Source organism: Brachyistius frenatus, unplaced genomic scaffold (genome assembly GCF_029030835.1).
Source record: "Brachyistius frenatus isolate BFR_SWC_R1_liver_20210118 unplaced genomic scaffold, ASM2903083v1 Contig_92, whole genome shotgun sequence".
NCBI lineage: Eukaryota > Metazoa > Chordata > Actinopteri > Embiotocidae > Brachyistius > Brachyistius frenatus.
The window spans coordinates 432,282-452,500 of NW_027210691.1; the positions used below are offsets into that span (position 1 = coordinate 432,282).

Below are 20,219 nucleotides of genomic sequence, written 5' to 3' on the forward strand. Positions count from 1 at the left end.
TATTATCCATAAGATGTGTTGTTTAGTGACAAGAATGTTTTTCAGAATGACAGGATGTTCGTAATGACCTCGTTTTAACAAGTTCGTCTTTATTTCTCCTTTCAGCTCCTGCTAAAGACATCGAAGCAGCGTTTCATCCCAACGGTGAGAGATTTGAAGACACAAACTGATGACACAGACTTCATGTCAAACCAGATCTCAGTGGGTTCTTCAGCTGCACTGAACAGTCGAACCACCAAGTGGAGCTGTTGCCCCTGAAACAAAGTTCCAAAGTACAGTATGGAGTCGTAAGATCCCTCGGGCTAAACATTAGTCATAGTAAATTGTCAGAGTTGAGACTTTAGCGCTCATCCGTCTCATCGCTTCTGTCAGTCTGTGGTTCACCCTGATTAGCTGGCAGTCTCAATAATTGTGACTGTTTATTAAAAACTGTTAAAAAGTTTCTGGTCTCTGCAGAGCCAGGCTTCCGTTCAAAGCCAAAACATTTTATAACACAACAAAAAAGGAATTCACTGTGCTTTAATCTTCTGATAGTTTGGATGCCAAGCTGTTGAGAGTTGATGAGCCATGCTCAATAACCTGTAGTAACATTTCTGTCTCTGATCCCTCCTGCCTCTCCATGTGTCATCGCCACCCTCTCTTTCCCAACACCTGGTGGATCCAGCAGCTTTGAAGGTGAGACACAGCAATAAATATCTGTAGGTGGTGAAAGGTGAGCGTTCTGCTACGACCCGTTCAGACACAAACACATCAGAGACCCTCCGCAATTGAACCACAACTTCATAAGAAAGAATACAATTTAGTTTTTTTCTGTTACATAAACAAAGGTTTGATTCATTCCATGGAGGTTAAACTTGATTATTGTATACAGGTGCATACAGGTTTGTAAAGAGGCTTCAAAGTAAAGACGATATTCAAATTTTGAAATAAAATAAAGTCATGGAGGTGAAACTGTGATATCGTTTGTGCAGCCGGCGGGCAGTGAGGGCGAGCTGTGCCACGCAGACGGTCTGGGCTCAGCAGGCAGCAGCAGCACGCTGGCGTCCTCCGTCATCGAGGTGGAGGGCGAGCGGGACGAACCGAGCCTGACGCCGCAGCTGCTGACCAACCGGGAGGAGGTATTTCACACCGTCACCTGACTGTTATCACATTACATTAATTGAAGAAGAAGAAGAAGAAGAAGAAGAAGAAGGTGGTGGTGCAGTGCAGTGCAGAGGGGAGGAAGATGGATGGATGGATGGATGGATGGATGGATGGATGGATGGATGGATGGATGGATGGATGGATGGATGGATGGATGGATGGATGGATGGATGATGGATGGATGATGGATGGATGAATAGATGGATGGATGGATGAATAGATGGATGGATGATGGATGGATGAATAGATGGATGGATGATGGATGGATGGATGGATGAACAGATGGATGAATAGATGGATGGATGGATGGATGGATGGATGGATGGATGGATGGATGGATGGATGGATGGATGGATGTAAGCCCTGACATGACTTTGACCATCCACTGTTTCAGCATTCAATAAGGCTTTTGTGCAAAGATATATTTGCAAACTGGACTCATAGACTTGTATTTAAACTGATTTTAGTATCCTGTCGTATTAATATGAATCTTTTTGGCTGTTTGAATGAGGAGGAGGAAGAGGAGCTGACCGCCCTCAGCCCTCCTCCCACTCTGTCCATCACAGAGGAGATCCTGGAGTTCATCAACCAGAGCCGAGCCAGGGAGGGACTCACCGCCATCCTCAGCGACACCACGGTCAGAATACATGACTCCGTCTACACTGGAGCATCAAACACTAACCGACATGTTGATTCACCCGCATACTAAATCAGCTGTGATTTACTGTTTGTACTCCAGTGTAACCTGCTGGCAAGATTAATTTATACCAGTCTGAAGGTCTTGCTGGCAGCAGAAGTGTTTTATTTGTCCTGCAAGTGTATGAGGTCATTAAAGTGGGGTTTGTCATCTGGACAATATGAACTATGTCGGCAAACGTGAAGAAAATCTTCCAGTTAAAGTACAGCGATTTTGTGCAAGTGACACCAAAACCACAAGAATGGATTCATCCTCTACGAAGTCACAGAAATGTCACATGGCCGATCGCTGTCAGGATATCTTGGTCTAAAACCACAAACCGCATCTACTTTACTGTATTCTGTATTTACTTGTCTTGTTGGAGCTGGATCAAACTTTAAATCCAATTTGATATCAGCTCTATCCATCCCGATGTAATGTCAGTTTAATAATGATTGTAATAACATTTTATTTTTATTGCACCTTCCATACCACAAATGCAGCTCAAATTGTTTTACAGCAAGAAAATGATATGAAGTGTTTCACATAAAAACAGATATAAAAGAACATAAAAAATGTCATGTTAAAATGTAATTTAAAAACAAAAATAGAAAAATAAATAAAATACGTAAGAACAGATCAAATTAAACACAACATATCACACTAATAAAAACAGAGTTAAAATATAGAATAAAGCAAAACACATTTTAAAGTAGACTACGGTCTTAAAATGTAAATAGAAAATCTTAAAGATAAAAAAAAGAAAATATGTCTAAAAGCCATTTTAATTCAAAACAAGGCTGAAGAGGTACGTTTTCGGTTTACGTTTAAAAATGTTTTACTTTTGAACAACAGTTCATACTTGAGTAAATTGAAACACAGCTGTCTCACTTTTTCTTCCAGGAGCAGGTCCAGGATCAGTCCAAAGAGAGTCCGTCTCCGTCCGACCAGACCAATTTCACCTGCCCACTGCCCCCAGTCGCCAGCCCACCCACCCCAGAGCAGCGACCCACAATGCAATGGGAGCAGGAAGTAGCCGAGACGGAGAACGACGTCACCCTCCGAAATCAGACCAGTGAAAATGAAACGACTACCAATCAAGTCCACGACATTCCTGAGGCAACGAGTCAAGTGGAAAACAGAGCGGAGGAGCACGGAGAGACTCGAGGGGAAGTGTCAGAGGAAGATAAAGAAGAGAAGAAAGTGAGTGATGATGAAGAGGAGCGTGGCATCGTCCCAACACCGACACCAGATCTTCATCCCTCCATCTTAGCAGAGGACGAAAGAGTGACCAACAGTGTCTCATCCAGCGAGGCGGCAAACACAGAGGCCGCCGCAGATGTTCTTCATCAACCCGTCCAAAGACGCCAGCCGCCCACGAGACGCTCCCACCTCTCCAAGCGAGACAAGAAGATCATCGAAAAGATCAGGAGCTATTACGAGGCAGCAGCCGAGGCCAAGGAGGACGAGTCAGAGGAGGAAGATGAACCGAGAGAAGGAGTGGTGACGAGAAGGAGAAACAGTTTTTCACAAATCCCCTCCGGCTTGGTGAAGGAGTCGGTGTCTCGCTTTGATGTGGGCGGACACCAGGGGGAGCCAGAGAGCAGCGGACAATCCAAGTTTGAAGGGGCTGAAGCATTGGATAACGAGACAGACCCCTATTCCTCCACTGGTCCCGTTTCCTCCCCGACTCCTCTCTCAGCTGATACAGACAGTGATGGACAGGCAGATAAACCAATGAGCTCCCTGGATCTTAATGAAGGTGGCCCGGTCGAGTCACCAACCTCAACTGTGATGCAAGACAAGGAGACTTCAATCCAAAACGGGCCTGTTGAAGAGGAGGCTGAGACTCAGGACCAAAATGGAAACGTCCGCAAAGGATCACCGCAGGAAGAACCGGAGGAAGGACAGGATGGAAAGACAAGTGCTTTGGCTACAGGGGAGCAAGGTGGAAGTTCACTGGAAGGAGAGGGTCCATCTGTCACCAAACAGCACAAGTGTAGAGATGAACCAACCAAAACCAGTGCCGTGAACCAGGTTATTATGAATGGACACGAGCCAAACCAAGCAAGCCCAGCAGAACCAAACGGAAGCCACGAAGAGCCAGCGACACTTCTGCCGTCTGCAAAACAGTGTCAAAAAACCGAGACCAAAACCCAGTCCAACTGGGCTCGAACCAAAAGCAGAGACCTAGCTAAGACCAGCGGGAATCTCGAGGGACTTCCCGGGCAGATAAAAGTGGGTCTGTGGTCCCGGCACTCCAGGATTGTCACTGCTAACCGGGCCTTGTTTGAGGGCGTGGAATCAAACGTAGCCGGTATTGGGTTGTTTGAAGCGAGCCCTGTGGTGGACCCCGTGCTGATGGAAAACTCAGAGCGGATTCTGAGCAAGGTCCAAACATTGGCCCAGATGTACAGTGCCAAAGCCAGTACTATGAAGGTCCCACTGCATCAGAAACTGTCCGGAACTGTACGGAACCAATCATGGGTGTCAGCAAGACCATCTGTACTCTCAACTCAGAGCCAAACTAAAAGACAAATTCAAGCTCAGGCTCAAGTCCAGACCCCAGTTGTGTCCCATCAGCAGACACAAATGGAGACCAAAGCCACAACGCAAACTAGACAGAAGTCGCAGATTCAAACTAAAAGCCAGAACCAGACCAGGACTTATGGCCAATTCCAAACCCAAACCATGAGGGAGGAGGTCCAAATGATCCAGGAAAAGCGGCTGATACAGAGAGCGGAGAGTCGGGTAGATGGTAGGTTGGCTTTTCTAAAAATGCCTCAGAGAGCGACCTCTAACTTTACTCAACTTCATGGTCAATTAAAATCTGTTCTGCGTCATTCTCATAGATTTCCAGGAGACCGTGATGGCGCCTAGTGAGCCTCTGCTGTTTGGTCATGTGTTCGTCAGAGAACAACTGACCCCGGCCTGCCACCACCAGACGAGCGGATTTACCCTCTCCAGGCCGAGGGACTTCATTTGTGCCTTGAACAACGAAAGAGACTCCAGCGTGGGCGAAAACGCCCACACTTCTACCACACCTGGGGAAAATCCCTTATCCAGTCTGGCCCGGGCCACCGGCTACGACCCCGGGTACACCTCAACAGAAACACCCTCAGCTTCCGCTCAACACCTCAGAGCATCGCCTGAAGATCGGAGCTCCGGTTTCTGCCGCTCTGCCAGTAACGGCCCCTTGACTTCAACCTCGGTCTTGGATTGTAGAATCATAGAATTCAGGGACTCCTCAGCAGTGAGAGGCGAATCCCTGAATCAAACCGAGGATGCTAATTCAGTCACTGAAGTGACAGAGAACAGAGAGGGGTGAGTGAATGAACCATCGGAATGAGCATAAAACGAAGAAAAGACGAGATAGGGTCGATAAAGTGAGAGTCAAGATGAATTTTCCTGATGTATTGAGGCTTTCTGTTGGCAGCTGAAATAATGTAGATAGGCTGAGAAATCAGACTGTCCTCTGACACGACTTATTACAACTGCATTTATTCATTTGATGATTGAACCACTACTATAAGTATACTTTATATACTCTATGTTTAGTGTGAACTCTTGATTCATAATCCTCTTGGTTGTCTGCAGGTCGGAGCAGAGTGGTGGGCTTCATGTTTACTCAGTCGGAGAAGAGTCAACATCAGTAAACATCACTGCCCAGCCAGCTCACTCGGACCCAAGTCTGTCTGCTCCCAGTTCACTGCAGTGGAATGACAAAAATGAGAAGGACAAGACCAAGCAGGATGAACCGGCTGCTATGTGTACACCAGAAAAACCAGAGTACAACATTTACATGGAACATACTGATGACAAGAATGTCTGCGCAGGGCCTGAAGACTCAGAAATCACAAATGGAGAAGCATCCACAGGGGAGCTGGCTCCATCAGAGGACCGCCGCTCCACGAAGGTTCACCCAGGACTGAGGGGAGAACCGGCCCAGAGGGAAACCCTCCGCCTGGCAGAGGGAGGCACCACCGCATCGGGGAGGCCAAAGAACGACGAGCCTCCGAGCGAGACGTTAAAGTTTGATTTGAATGATTCCTCGGGTGAGACGGTCATTTCACCCACCCTGAGTCAGCCATCGCAGGTGACCTTCGAACCCTCACAGGTTTACTGTCATACAGAAACAGAAGAGGCGCCGCCGAGTCCGCGTTCCTCCAGTCAGAACTCAGAATCAAATCCGACTCAAAGAAGGCCTCCGTCTGTCGACTGTCTCCCCACATTCACCAGCCAGAAACCCCCTGACCTGCCAACCACACTTGGAAAACATGCTCCATCTAACTCCTGCAATGTTAATAGCACCAATGAATGGAACCACAGGTACGTCTGCAGCAAATAGCCATCACAGACAGAGAAGAACAAAATTTATAACAACAAGAAAAGCCTTTTTAAAGGACAGAATATCACTGAAGATCAAGTGTGTCTCTGTAATTTGTAGAATCTTCGAAATTGATATCAATTTATTGTTAAACCCTGACAGTGTCGCCCTAAAGCAGAATTCTACCATGACCCGAAATCACCCCATTGAGCCCAGATGTGTTTAAAATTTTGCACTAAATATAACTTAAGCTTAAGCACCTCGTAACCACTTCCATCGGAGTTCAAAATAAAACAAATAAAGCTCCTCGTTAAACTTGTTAGATTTGTTTCAAGTAACAATTGGCGCCAGACAGCAAACTTTGGCTTCACCTCAACAGAGAATTTGTCTCCAGATTGTTATGTGGTGGTGTTGGTTAAACTGTTTGCCTGTGTGTGTGACAAAAGCAAAGTCGAATGGAAACATCAGCACAGAGGCTGAGAATATGGAGGTCCCAGCTAAACTTTTGCATCCCAGATTTTCCCAACTAAAAATTTAACTTTGAGTCCTTTACTTCCCATTCTTTTCCAATCGAGTTTACCCCTCATATAGTCAGAGTGGCACAAGGAAACTCTGCGAAAACACTGTCAGATTTTAGTTCTACTTCTGAAAAAAAAGTCACTGACCAGAATTGTGCACAGATCGAATATCATATCTTATCACAAAAACGCTAATTCAACGAGTAACAACAGCAGAGGAAGCGGGTCCAACAAAAGTTGAGCTTTACTTACAAAGTAATTGTTTTCAGGATGGTCACAAACTGACTAATAATATTAATACTCCTGACCTTTACATTGAGCAACTTCCCACAAACCACTTGGCCTCTCAGAGGAACTCTCTTGTATGTGGGTGTTGCCAAAATAAATAATTCCCATGCTCCTTTTCCTCCATCGCCTTTTTTTCCCTTATAAAGCTCCCACAGAATTGCCAAAATTGCAATATTTATTCTCCTATCCAAGTCCTAAAAGAATACATTTTTGATGGATTATTCAGGTGATATTTTAAACTCATTATAAATCATGTCTAATTTGTGATGTTTCACATCATTTGATTTAAATTAAACCAACGCTGAAGCTGTGTTTGTGATAAAATAGTTTAATGATTGCAGCCTAAACAAACAAAATCCATCTGATTTATATCTGGCCGCCATTCACTTCAAAATGGACCCATTGTGTCAACAAAGTCCTGTTTCGTAAGCACAACAGGATAATCTGTGATTCACACTCGATCTCTTCCACAGTGTCAAAACATTGACATGAGCTTGAGCTTGATTTTAGGGAATAAAAATAAAACTTAAGTGGTAAAATCCAGTGAGTAGAGGGGAGGTGTGGGGAGATCCTGCTGTGGTGTTGAGGGTGAGAAAGTTGTTTGTTGTCAATGCACGTGAGCGAGCACGTTGTCAAGTTAAACAATCCAATTGCCATCTCGAATGTTTTCCGTCAAGTTACCTACATTTCTGTGACCACTGGCACGTGAACATTTGTCATTTCACCGAAATGAAGTGGCCCTAAAATTTTGGAAACATTCGATTTGTGGGGGAACAGAAAAAAGTCAAAGGAAGTCAAATCTGCTGAGTAGGGGTTGTCGGTTATGTTGTTGACACTTTTGCCTGTTTCCAACGCACTGAGCCGCATGTTGTCATGTTGGAGAACCCTGTTGCCATGGCACCACAGTTCAGGTGGTTTGCAAGGAATGTTTTCCCTGAGACTCCTCAGAAACACGTCGCCCGGCCTCATCGCTTCATCGCCGTAGACTTTCTGAAGCATTTCAAGGGTCTCTGTTGACCATTTCCAGAGTTTGACCCCAAAAATCTGATGTTTCTCTGCTCCAGTTTCAGGTCCACGGTGAAATATCAAATGTTCACGTACCAGTGGTCACAAAAACGTTTGGATTATCAGGTGCTGATGTCGATCGTGAGACGACACTTCGCATGCTTACTAATAAAAGTTATTGCTTCCTCCTGCTTCATGTGCAACACAAATTGAATGTCAAAAGCTTGCCCAAACAAATCTAGATCTCCAAGACACTGGTCATCATAAAGTAGATGCCATCGTGATAATAACTTCCGCACCTTTTACATCTGTGCTTTTTTGTCATTTCCAGGGAGCCAGATGAGCCGAGCTCAGGATCCTCCACCAGTCCGCCCACCCCCAGGACATCCAGCCTGGTGGGGAGACCTGATCCAGACAAGGACACAGACCTCACCCCTGTCCACTCAGCGTTCAAACCCAGCCACGGACACCGTTCCCCTTCTCCTCTTAGAGCTCCTCCCCCCTCCTCTCCCCTCCCTCCTCCCTCCTCCTCTGCCCGAGTGCCAGCCTGCTCCTCACCTTTCAGAGTTATTCCATCTTCTCCCACCCCTGCATCTCCTGGAGGCTTCAACTCCACAAACACCATCTCCAAGGCCCTTTCATGTTTATCCCCTACTCCTTCTTCTGACAGGGTTTCCTCCATGAGAGCCCCACCTGCCTCCTCTCCTATACCTTCCACTGCTTTCACACTCTCCTCATCCTCCTCTTCATCTGGAAGGTCTTTGTCGTCACGAGCAGGTCCTCCATCCTCCCCTTCACTGTTTACCAGATCCTTAGCTGCCTCCTGCATTAGCCAGTCCATCAGTCAGAGTATGGCAAAAAACAATGCTGCCCTGCAACAAGCCACGCCCACAGTAAATCAAAGCCCCTCCTCCACTCCTTCCTTTCCCTCCTCTCATCTGCAACGAGGCTCCCCTTCTCCTAAACTCCTTCCCAGTCAACAAGGCACCAGTGCACCTGCATATGCCCAATTAGGGTGCACTAAGGATGGGTACCAACATCCAAGGGTCCCACCCTCAACCCTCCGGTCCTCTGGTCCTTCTCCTTCCCTCATGCAGCCCCCCCTTCCCTCACTTTCCCAACGCTCTCCCTCCCCATCCATGAATCCGGCCCATCATGAGGCTCCCTACTCTTCTTCTCCTCCCCCTCGACCCTCATTCCTTCACTCTAAAACGTATTCATTGCAGAATTCAAACAACAACAACAACAACAGCATTAGCTTGGCTGGTGGTGCCGGCAGCTGCAACATTAATGGTGGAGTCAGTAAGGGTGGTTGGGTAGCAAGTCCACAGAAAGCACCACTTGCTAATGGGAAAGATACTGTAACAGTAACGCAACAAACCCACGATCCTCTCTGGTCGGGATCACACAACCGTGTTGCTCGCCCTTTTTCTGCATCGGAACCGAGCTCACGAGTTCAGTCCCCGTCTCCCTCCCCAACACCGGCCTCATTTACTCGCCTCTGCTCTCCCCCTCCTCAACATAACTATTCCTCCCCCATGGCAAACAAGCCTCCCCATCCCCGAAGCACAAGAGTAGGAGGCGCAGCTTCCCATAACCCACTAGGCCTCACTTTGGAGCTACCGAGGGCCACTTCTGCAACGTCAGCATGCCTGAGCCCTCGGATCCTCTCCCCGCCTCCTATTGGTGTGTCTCTGAATGTTTGGGCAAATACCGTTGCAGCCCCTCAGCCTAGAAACCCGAGATATCCTTCCTCCACCCCCTCCCCTTCCTTTTCTTCCACATTAGGCTCACCAACACTGGAGATGGCCTCTTTCCCCTCTTCCTCTCCTTTTGTCCCACGGAGTCGTTCCCGAGCCTCCTCTCCCTCTGCAAACTGCCCACCGGCCTACCAAAGCCTCCGCCGGTCTTTCTCCTCCAGCCTGGCAGACAGGCCATCTAGCCCAGGCCAGAGCAGCACTAGTGGACTGCGCCGCTCTTGGGCAGACAGCACCCGAAGGTCCCTTGGTTTTAGTGGAAGTGGGCGAGGGTCCTTTGACCAGCACGAGTCCTGTCCAGTCAGCCCGAGGAGTGGATGGTCCTCGTATAGCAGCTCACCCTCCTGCCTCAGTCCTCGAGCTGGGCTACAATCTCCACTCTCACCCAGCAGGCTCACCCCGGGGAAGGGCACCCTTGGTGGGCAGCATTTCACCAGCGTGCCCTGGCCAGATGTACGAGAGCTCTCCAGCAAATACAACGGAACTGATAGCCCTGATACAAGTGCTACTTCCACCACCATTGCATCCTCTCCTGCTCCTTCCTCATCACTCTCTCACACCCTCCTCACCTCCCCTGTTCCATCAGACAGCCAAACAGAGTGGGGAGATCCAGAGCCAGAGGAGGGCAATTGCCGTAGCCAGTTGATCTGCGCATACGTTGCCCGGCCCTCCCGTGAACAAAACCTTTCCTCTCCTCCCTACCAGCACCATAACCACCAAACCCAAGTTATACCACAGCCTCAGGTCCAGATGACCACCACAACACCTCCTATTCCTTCAATCCCCTCGCCCTTGCCCTCAAGGTCATCACCGCTACTCTATGCCCAGACATCTCCTGCCAAACAGAGGAACCAGAAGACCAGTTACGCCACCACGGTGAACCTCCAGATTGCTGGAAGTGGTCGAATAACGTCCTTTAGCACCGCCCAAGTTAGCCTGACCCAAACCCTGCAGGGTGGAGTCGGAGCTGGAGGACCGGGACAGGGGCAGGTGGCAAGGAGAGTGAGCATCAACGGACTTTCACACCTTCCCTCGCCTCTTTCTCAGAACTGCAACAGGCTATGAAGCAAAGAGGAAAGTCTTTGCTTTGTGGCCTTAAAAGACAGCAACGGTCAAAAGGGAAAGTAAAGAAGACAACGAGACACCAAGAAAAGATGAGAAGCTGTGGTCTAACTGCTGGTTTCCAGTCAGAGGCGGAGACCTTTCTGACCTATTGCCGAGTCCACCATGTTGAAATACGAGCTTTCCCAAACAGAAAAAACATGCCGTTCTTCGACTTGGGAGTACATTCACACATGTGGGACATAAAGACCGTTTTCAACCCAATCTGACACCCTTCCTTTACTGTGATGGGATGCAATTAGGGTCACATGTAATTGAGACTAGACTTTATGTAAAATATGGCCTTTCAAGAATTCTACCTGTACATTGCTCATATTTCTCAATCTGGACTTTAAATGGATGCCAGTGGAGTGTCTTCCAAAAAGATCCCAAAGGAATACATGGCCATCAGTGGAAATTAATCCCTTAGCTGTAATCTCACGAGATGAAACCACAAACCCTGAATGTCCACAGCTGGATGTGATGAATTGCAGCTCTGGACTTCATCTGTGCATGTGCTGACTTTTGGGCATATCGATTCATTTGAGGCATTTTTCCAAAGGATTTTTTTTAACTTTAAGCATTTAATGACCACATCGTAATCCTGCAAACACAGACATGTTGAAAGGTCCAGAGTCCGACCAGTACTGTATGCAATCACAGTTACTTAATGTATTATTAGTAGTAGTATTATTGTTTTGTTTTTTTAATATTTTGTTAAACAAACATCAATGTTTGGCTGCCTGAGGCCAGTGTTTAAGGTTGGTGGTAACTGTGGTTATTAATAATCTATCTTTTTAACCATTTTTATTCTTTTTTTTAATTCATTGTTTATTTATGAAGTTAGTCTTCTTCTTTTTGGCACTTAATATCCCTAAAGTTATGTTGGTATTTTTGCACAGTGTCCGCAGCTGTTGGGTGCATCATCAGGTGTGTGTGTGTGTGTGTGTGTGTGTGTGTGTGTGTGTGTGTGTGTGTGTGTGTGTGTGTGTGTGTGTGTGTGTGTGTGTGTGTGTGTGTGTGTGTGTGTGTTAGAAATGACGTGTCTGGTTCTTGTTTAACTTCAGACCAAGCCGATATCTGTGTGCTTTCAATGCTGCGTTTGTTCCCATATTGATGAACACGGCTGGTTTACTGACTCAACGTTCTCTGCTCATACTGGTGTCCTCCAGAAACCTTGTGACTTGACCACAGACTGTATGTTAAAACATTCATAGTCTCTGGGTCTAAAAAAGCAAAGCCAATGCAGAAGTGCTTTAAAGTGCAATACCACTGAGTGCCACTAGGGGATTGCACCGATCTACTTAACATATTCACAAGTTGTTTCCTCTCAGACAATCCTCCACAGGACACAAAGTCCAAATATTATCAGAAAATATTTGGTTACACCCATAGACTGTTGATAAAAGTGAATGTAGTTTCTGGCTCTGAAAAATGAGGTCACTGCAGAAGTGCCTTTGAGGTTGGCTCAATAAAAGCCTCCAACTCCATACACCCACATTCAACTTCTCTCATAAAAGTCACTCCTTCGTATTAGTATTATTTGAAAATAATCCCATCAGTAATTAGAAAAAAGTTACAGAAAGACCTGTTGTTGGGAGCGTGTCTGTTTGATTGACAGGCCTGTGGTGCAGTCAGGTTACAGCTATCGGTGGGCGGGACGTAGTATCGTCAGGTTTCCTATCAGATCGGTCAGATCCATTTCTGGCTCCTCCCCCAGCTTGTCCAAATATGGTCATTTCCTGCTCCAAACCACTCCGAACTAGCAAAGATGGTGACGGACAGAATCTGAACTGGAGGATTCATAACGTTCACAAACCGACGGGTGACGTCGCTGCTGGTTGCTGCTTGTTTACACCACAATCTGTGATGACCCTCTGAGCAGGCCAACCCCTGCAGGAGTCTGCTGGGCGGAGTCGGGCCGTCATGGACATTCAGCTCACCTGGTCTGGCTCCTCTGTGTAAAGTCCCTCTCTCCTTTGGCTTCCACCCTGTTTTTTTTTTTTCGTTTTTTTTCATTTGCACATTTATTTCCCTTTTAGTTCTTCAATAAAAAGTTATCTTTAGCTCCAACTCCTGTGTGGTTTCACCTCCTTTGTCCAGCCATGAAGCCGGGTTGTGACACTTGGGGGCTTGTCCGAGTTAAAAATTAACAACTTTGGTAAGTGGAAGTGAAGTTTGTGTGGTAATTTGTCCTGGTTAATTTTAAAATGGGCGTTTGCTCAGTAATGGGAAGATATTTGATATTTTGATGTGTTTGCAAAATAACAGGTTGTTTTTTTTGGGGGGGGGGTACAAAATGGTATAAATAAATTAAAACCAACATGACAGTAACATTTTTACATTGTAAACTGTTGTGAGCCATATGGAAGTCAAATAAATCCCTGAAGGAGACGTGAGGTTGTTGCAGGATCCTGAGGACTATATGTAAAGAACATCATGTTTTTGGGACTTTGTTGAAAAAATGGAAAATATAAAAAAATATTCCGACGATAACTCCGAGAGTCAGTGAGATGTACAGAAAATAAAAGCGTGTGGTGCAAAACCAAAACTTGTGCCGTGATCTTATTGGGTCCAATAGATGATTGATCTGCACTGCATTTTGCATTGATCATTATTTTGTATCTACTACGAGCATATCTTCTTTACATGTGTCATTTGTAATGTTTAAGCGTCACTCTGCCCACCAGGTGTTCTGCAGACCACAAAACGTTGAGCTGTCATCTTTTCTTACTGCATGCTGAATTAATAAGTAAAAGTCATAAATCTTGCTGAGTGGAAGTTCGTACAGCGGAGCGACAATAAAGCCTGAGAGATGGCAGTCAGTCATTGTCGTCCTGTTTTGTGACAGCTGCAGCACAGTGAACATGTGATCTGTTTGTTTCAGTTCTAGTTTCAGTCCCAGACTTTGACCCCATTTAATCACGTTTCCATGTTCTCCTTTAACCTAAAGTTCAATGCTCACCTGTCATCCTTGCTGAATTGTCCAGGTAAGAGCTCGTTCTTTTTCTTAGATTTGAAGACAACTTTCTGCTGGTTGCTTTGTACATGATCAGGAAGTCACAGATTTATAGTGTAACCGACACCCTTGTGGATACAAACACAATTGGGTGTGAGGTATTTTCATGGTGACAGCTAGCAGTGGTGTGCTCGGGATCAGCTGTAGCAGGTTTACACATTTACACAAACACATAAATCTTGACCTGATGGAAAGTCACAAGTTCCATCCAATAGTCGCTGAGAGTCGCTGGATCAATTTGGAGGACCAATTAACTCGCACTGCCGTCATCAGGAACATTTGCAACCTGGCAGGTACGCCATCGTCCAGCCAGGATGACTGGACCCTTGTTTTAACGGCTCGGATGTTTCCTCCGTGACGGACTACTTGCGTGTTTGTCCTGTCTGTACGAGGTGCGATCAATAAGTTCAGAGTGTGTTCCTGTTAGCTAACAAACAGCCGATTCTGCTATAAAACAGTTCAACTCAAGTTAACCAGCAGGCGGGGTTCTCAGTTCTGTATCCAACATGTTGACGCTGACACCCCTGCATGTGTCATTGTCACAGGACCATGAAAGACTTCATCTTTGAGAGTTTTGGTTCATGAGTGTTTAAAATGTAGTTGTCAGGCTTCCAGATTAACGTGGCTGACACCATCGATTGGAATTCTTTGTGCATGCAGTTTGCGGAGGTCTGTATGGACGTCCGTTGATTTATGGAGACTTCACTGCCCCCCAGGGTTTTGATGAGTAATCACTTCAATCACAGGAATCAGAAGAAGTGGAGGGCAGAAGAAGTCTGCAAGCCCAGATTCCTGAAGGCGGGGGAGGTGGAATGGGAGGAGTGAGCCAGCATGAGGGAAAGAAAGGAGTGGGAGGCTGAGGGACGTCTCTGTTCAAGTCTCGTCTTCAGACCGTCCATCCGTCCTCGTGCAAACAGAGACCACGTGGAGATGAAGAGCTCCACAGTAACGATGGAGATCTGCTGCTAGTCGTGGAGGGAAACCAACTTGGAACTCGTTTAGTTTTGGGACTGTTTTTCCCATCAGGACACGTTGCTGTTTCTTCCGTGTTGTTTGGTTCTGGTTGTTTTTTTAGGGCTGTGATGAAGCCGCGGAGCGTTTGATCCTCCTTCATGCACATCTACTGTCTCCTCTGCAGACCTCCCCCTGCACCTGCAAATAAACTTTTGGTGTTTCAGCAGCTGCGGGTTTCCTCCCAGCTGGTTCGGATTTTAAACCGGCCTGGACCATTTATTGTCGACACCTCGAACATGGACCCGATGCTGCTGCGACCCGGCCAGCTGTGAGGGACTCGACCCCATGAGGATGTTGTCGTGGGAGGCAGCGGAGAGTCATATGGCGCAGGTGATGTTTTTGCTGCCATGCTGAGGGAGAGGACAGCTCTCGTGAGTGTGTTTCTGTGTTTCATCTGCGTGCTCGCCCGGCCGCCGCAAACAACCGCCAGAACCAAACGCTGCCAGACTCAGGACATCATCCAGAGGGTCCAGATCCTCATGAATGCAGCCCCCACGCAGGTACGACTGACATCTGCTCAGGAAATATTTCATGTCTGTGTTTGTATAGATCTTTGCTGTGCCTCTCAGCCGGGAGTCGCTCATCTGAAAGAGACGAGCTATAAATCGGTGACTCATCTGCCTATCATCTGTCTGGAGGAGACAATACTGATATATATTGAATGATTCAAAAGTGCGTGAGCTAAGAAACTCCGTGCCGTCCATTCCAAGAAAACCTGGCATTTGACAGTTTTGTTGGTTTTTGTATTAAAAGAAAAAAGTGTAATGAAGTCCTGAACAATAGGCCAACATGTGGCTTCACTTGCCTTGAGTTATGCTTCGATTTCTTGTTTTTAACAAGCTTCTCTGTGAACTTAAACAACTCTGGCACAGCCACTCCAAAGCGGTCTGCATCTGTCGCAATGCTTCGCTCACTGCTTTCTTATCAAAGCTCCGGTGGAACGACTGAAAACACTCAAATCTGTGATATTGGAATGTGTACAGAGGAATCAGGCAGGTCCACACATGTTCATGTACAATCTGATACTCCCGTATCCATCCCGGCAGAGACCGAGACGACATGCACAGACACGCATCGGTTATGTGCTTTTACGATAAAATAAAGATGCACTTCAGGTTTTTGAATAATAAGCTCCTGCTGCTGTCACATTTGTTAAACCCACCCCTCCACCTGATCAACGCTCCACCTGATCAACGCTCCACCTGATCAACGCTCCACCTGTCAGGCTCCATGTTTTGCTCAGTGTGAAGTTCGGGAGCTTCACATCAGGAGATTTTGTGCTGAGAACGACGTCTGCACCACAGACTGTCTATCAAAGTGGACGTAGCTTTCAGGTCTGAAAAAATGAAGGCAGAAGTGTTTTAAGCTGCAATACCACCGAGTGCCACTAGGGATCGGCTCCAAAAAGTGTCCGACGAGACTCCCATTCAACTTCTCTTGTGAAATTCTCAGTTAATAAAATGTCTTCACCAGTTATCTCGCGTTTGTGCCGATGCAGAACTAACGTTGTGTCTCTCCTCAGAAGTCGTTGGACGGCAGACAGTACACGCCCACCGTCCTGAACTACGAGGTACAAGCTTCCTCACAGCCGTCATCCACTCGTCATAATCCTGATAGCTGATATCGACTTCACATTCACGCGCAGATGACTGCGGTAGAACCTCAACAGAAAATAAAACCTGGAGCCGGCTCAGAGAAGACAGACAAACCAAACAAGAGTCCACATCAGGCAGTGTAAATGTAAATGTTTGGATTTGGCAGTGGCTCGAATCCTTCAGAGTCAAAACACTGCCAAACAGTGAGAGCTTCTGACAGATGTCCCAGCATGCCTGTGAACTTCACCTAACAGCTGAGAGCATCTCAGAGGCGACCTTCTCCTTTTATGACACGTCGCTGTTTAAATCTGTAAAGACTTCTGACATTCAGAGTAAATACAGCTGTAGCAACCACACACACACAAACTCCTGCTGTAGCTCCACATGATATTATTCAATCCTCAAAAACGACATTAAAGACATCAATGTTAAAAGAAAACATGTCAAAAAGAACAGACACACGGACATATAGCAGCGTGGAGGAGACCATGAACCATCCCTGATGAGAGGATTTGTAAGGGTGGAAATTCCTCATTTTGTACTTCGTCACGTGATCATTTTCCACTAATTTCTTCCAATTTTTGAAACCCTGAGAAATAGAACAGTCCGGGGAGAAACATTCTCACGGGGTTCACTGCAGCAGCTGCAGGCTTTATAAAGAGTTACTGGGACATCCTGATGATTAGAAATCACAGCAGTGCAGCCAGGAAGGAACGAATGCAGTGAAATTCAGTTAAAGTCAGTTTCTGATGTGTTCAAATACAAAAACCTTCAGTTTTGTCTGAACTTTTAAGCAGAAAATTAAAAGTCAATCAGGCCTCTCAGTCTTTAAGACTGATTTGTTTCATCGGACTACACCGGTAAATACAGCCGGGTGTCACCTGCATAGCGGCGGAAGTTTACGCAGTAAGCGAAGAAGCAGATTCTCCGGAGACTCTCTCGGATCGCCGCCGTTTTGTTGGACGGTCGCCGTCTGTTGTCTCGTTGTCTTCATGGCGTCTGTCCTCTCCCTCTCTTCAGCAGAACTGCCCCAAGACCACCCTGAACTGTTTCGCCGACGAACTGAAAGTCCTCATTGATGAGTGGGGCATCCACGTCTGCAGCGACTGCTCGAAACTAGACCTCAAGGTTAAGAAACTGGCGAATACGAACAAACCGGTGAGGACGGAAAACACAAGGCCCATGTTAATTTAACCTTTAAGATCAATCTGTCTTGTGTTAAACGTATAATATTAGATGAATGATGTTAAACCGGATGTGCGTTGGGTTGTTTCGGCAGCATGAAGTGAGCCGTGAAATCTCAGCAGCTATTGATGTTATTGTTTTATGACTACGTTGTGCAATTTTTCTTATGTAAGAAAAGACAGACAAAAGTGATTTAGTCTTGCTGGTTGTTGTGGGTGAGTACTAAAACTAAGACATGAAGCAGCCAGGAGGTTTCCGGTCCTGCAGTTATTTGATTTATTGGCTCAGATTGCACAATACTTTTATTCCCAGCAGCTGCTGTGGGGTCATGTCGGACCACCACAGAAAATCCTTTTTTGGAAGAAAGAACACGTCCCACAAAAGAGAAGCTAGAATTTCAACTGAATTTTGTACAGTGAATTTAATCCAACAGCTTTCAGCAGGCGCCATAAAGTATCTGCTAGTCCTGAGTGTTGTTGCCGTGAACAACGTGCACGGTTTAAAAACAAGGTAATTCAAAGCAGATGTGAAATATTTTAAAGACACAAACATCCATCCAGGGAGCCTGCACCTTTTAAAGAACCAGAATGCGTCCATGATTTCCAAACAGAATCTCAGATTGTGATCCATCAGACCTCGGGACAGTCGTCCACTTCACCTCAGTCCATCTTCAATGATCTCGGTCCAGAGAAGGTGGCGGTGTTTCTGGATCATGTTTCTATCTGGTTTCTTCTTTGGAGAGTTTTAACATCATTTGTGGACGCAGCGATGAACTGTGTTCACAGACGATGGTTTCCACAAGTGTTCCTGAGCCCATGCAGTGATTTCCACTCCAGAATAGTGTGTTTTTAATGCAGTGCTGCCTGAGGGCCCGAAGATCACCACCATCCAATATTGGTTTCCAGCCTTGTCCCTTGTGTTCAGAGATTTCTCCAGATTCTCTGAATCTTTTAATGATATTATGAACCGTAGACGATGAAATCCACTAATTCTTTGTAGTTTTACGTTGAGGAACATTATTCTTAGATTGTTGAACTATTTTCCAACACAGTCTTTCAGAGTGGTGAACCTCTCCCCATCTTCACTGCTGAGAGACTCTGTCTCTCTGAAATCATCTTTTTATATCCAATCATGTCACTGATCTGTTACCATGTGTTTTTTGTTTTTTTTTAGCTTTACACAACTTTTCAGTCTTTTGCTGCTCACGTCACAATTTGTTTTGAAACATGTTGCTGCCATCAAATTCGAAATGAGGACGTTTTTCATTCGCAAATCAATGCATTCTGATTTTATTGACACTTCACCGAGTCTCAACTCAAACTCCCCCGTTTGCGTCTCTTCTCGCCTCCACAGGAGTCGCCGGCGTGTGGGCCCTGTGAGGTCATGCCGGAGGAAGACGCCGTGAAGTTCCTTCAGGATCTTATAACGACTCTTCAGCTGATGAACTCGAAGTGTCCCTGAGACTGCGCGACACGTCGTCCTCTTTTTTCGTGAACTTTTGACATCGTGCGCGATGTCCAAGCATCTCGGCGGCGCGGGTTCGGTGCCCGCGGGCGTCACGGCGGTGCAGCGGTCGGCGCCGTCCAACCTCGGCCGGACGTCTTTTCCCGTGAGGAGTTTGCACGTTCTCCCCGTGTTTTTCTTTGTTTTTTTTTGCGCTTCCTCCCACCGTCCGAAGACATGTTCAGTTAATTGGGGATTTTAAAACGTCTCAGATGCGCCCTCTAGTGGAATCCCCCAGTACCACGCAGAGGACAGAACACTTGGTTCAAAAGCAAAAGTAGCTCTCCAGCCTAAATGCTGCTTTCAATATCAAACCGTCAAACAATCATTTTCTATAATAAACGTATTATGGTGTATAACATGCATGTGTATGTATACATCTATAAACTGTCAGAAAACTGTGAAATCATGTTTTCTCTGTGCAAACCAAGTTGATATATTCCAGTTTCTTGTGTTAAAAAAACAACAACCAAACAAGTGTTTTCTAGAAAAGCGGCGATGGAGACGAGAACGAGTTTTATTTAATAATAATTAACCCACAATTCAGTGAAAACAGGCTGCAGGTGATAAACAGATATTATTACGGCTGATTGGAAGCAGCTGCAACAGCTATTTTCTCTTCTTGATGTTTGTCCTGGGGGGGTGAGGGGGGTGTACTTCGACACTTGTAAACATCGTGATGTGCACACAGATCTATTCACACAAACCTAAAGGCTTTAAACAGATCTGACGTCCCTGTTGACTCTTTGGGGGGGGGGGGGGCAACAGCAGCCCCGGGCCCCCCGCCGGCCCCCCGGGCAGGTTAATCCGGCCGTGCACATCCCTCCTTATAAATAAAGTCTAAACACAGAAACGGCCGGAGTCCGGTTCGTCCTCCGGTGAACAGCAGCGTCTCTGCTTCTGCGCATGCTCAGTGGGCCTCATGCCCCCCCCCCTCCGTGCAGTGTATCGATAAGACAGACCTGTCCGTCTTATCAGACCCCCCAGCTGTCCATCAGCTCTCGGGCCTGTCCTTGTTGGGGCCCATGAAGTCCACCCCGTCGATCGGGATGTCCTTCTCCTTGATGGCCTTCTGCACGCACCGCTGG

General features: G+C 46.5%; 4 protein-coding genes across 7 annotated transcripts in view; 3 read left to right on the forward strand and 1 right to left on the reverse strand.

Annotated features, from left to right (window-relative positions):
* The window catches only part of plekhg2 (pleckstrin homology domain containing, family G (with RhoGef domain) member 2), a 50,009-nt gene extending 49,242 nt beyond the window's left edge, over positions 1-767 (forward strand). Inside the window, exon 15 of the mRNA XM_069710521.1 lies at positions 106-767. Within this exon, the coding sequence (XP_069566622.1) occupies positions 106-170 (65 nt within the window). The 3' untranslated portion in view covers positions 171-767. The remainder of the gene's footprint in view (positions 1-105) is intronic.
* Positions 280-12,888, forward strand: LOC138627853 (mucin-2). The gene is made up of 7 exons (XM_069710476.1): positions 280-287; positions 938-1,118; positions 1,655-1,780; positions 2,723-4,577; positions 4,672-5,143; positions 5,417-6,148; positions 8,289-12,888. The coding sequence occupies exons 1-7, from the start codon at positions 280-282 to the stop codon at positions 10,777-10,779; spliced, it is 5,865 nt and encodes a 1,954-aa protein (XP_069566577.1). The 3' UTR covers positions 10,780-12,888.
* A 1,849-nt stretch (positions 12,889-14,737) lies between these two features.
* il15l (interleukin 15, like) lies at positions 14,738-19,128 on the forward strand. 4 transcript variants are annotated; one of them, XM_069710543.1, is made up of 4 exons: positions 14,738-15,348; positions 16,371-16,418; positions 17,464-17,601; positions 18,982-19,128. In XM_069710543.1, exons 1-4 carry the CDS (start codon positions 15,196-15,198, stop codon positions 19,087-19,089), a joined length of 447 nt encoding a protein of 148 aa, XP_069566644.1. In that variant the 5' UTR covers positions 14,738-15,195; the 3' UTR covers positions 19,090-19,128. The 4 variants fall into 4 exon arrangements, with proteins under 4 accessions (XP_069566644.1, XP_069566645.1, XP_069566646.1 ...); XM_069710544.1 differs by having other exon boundaries at positions 17,467-17,601; XM_069710545.1 differs by having other exon boundaries at positions 16,374-16,418.
* An 882-nt stretch (positions 19,129-20,010) lies between these two features.
* Positions 20,011-20,219, reverse strand: part of triap1 (TP53 regulated inhibitor of apoptosis 1) — a 1,349-nt gene continuing 1,140 nt past the window's right edge. The window contains exon 1 of the mRNA XM_069710548.1: positions 20,011-20,219. This exon is cut by the window's right edge and continues 1,140 nt beyond it. Within this exon, the coding sequence (XP_069566649.1) occupies positions 20,126-20,219 (94 nt within the window). The 3' untranslated portion in view covers positions 20,011-20,125.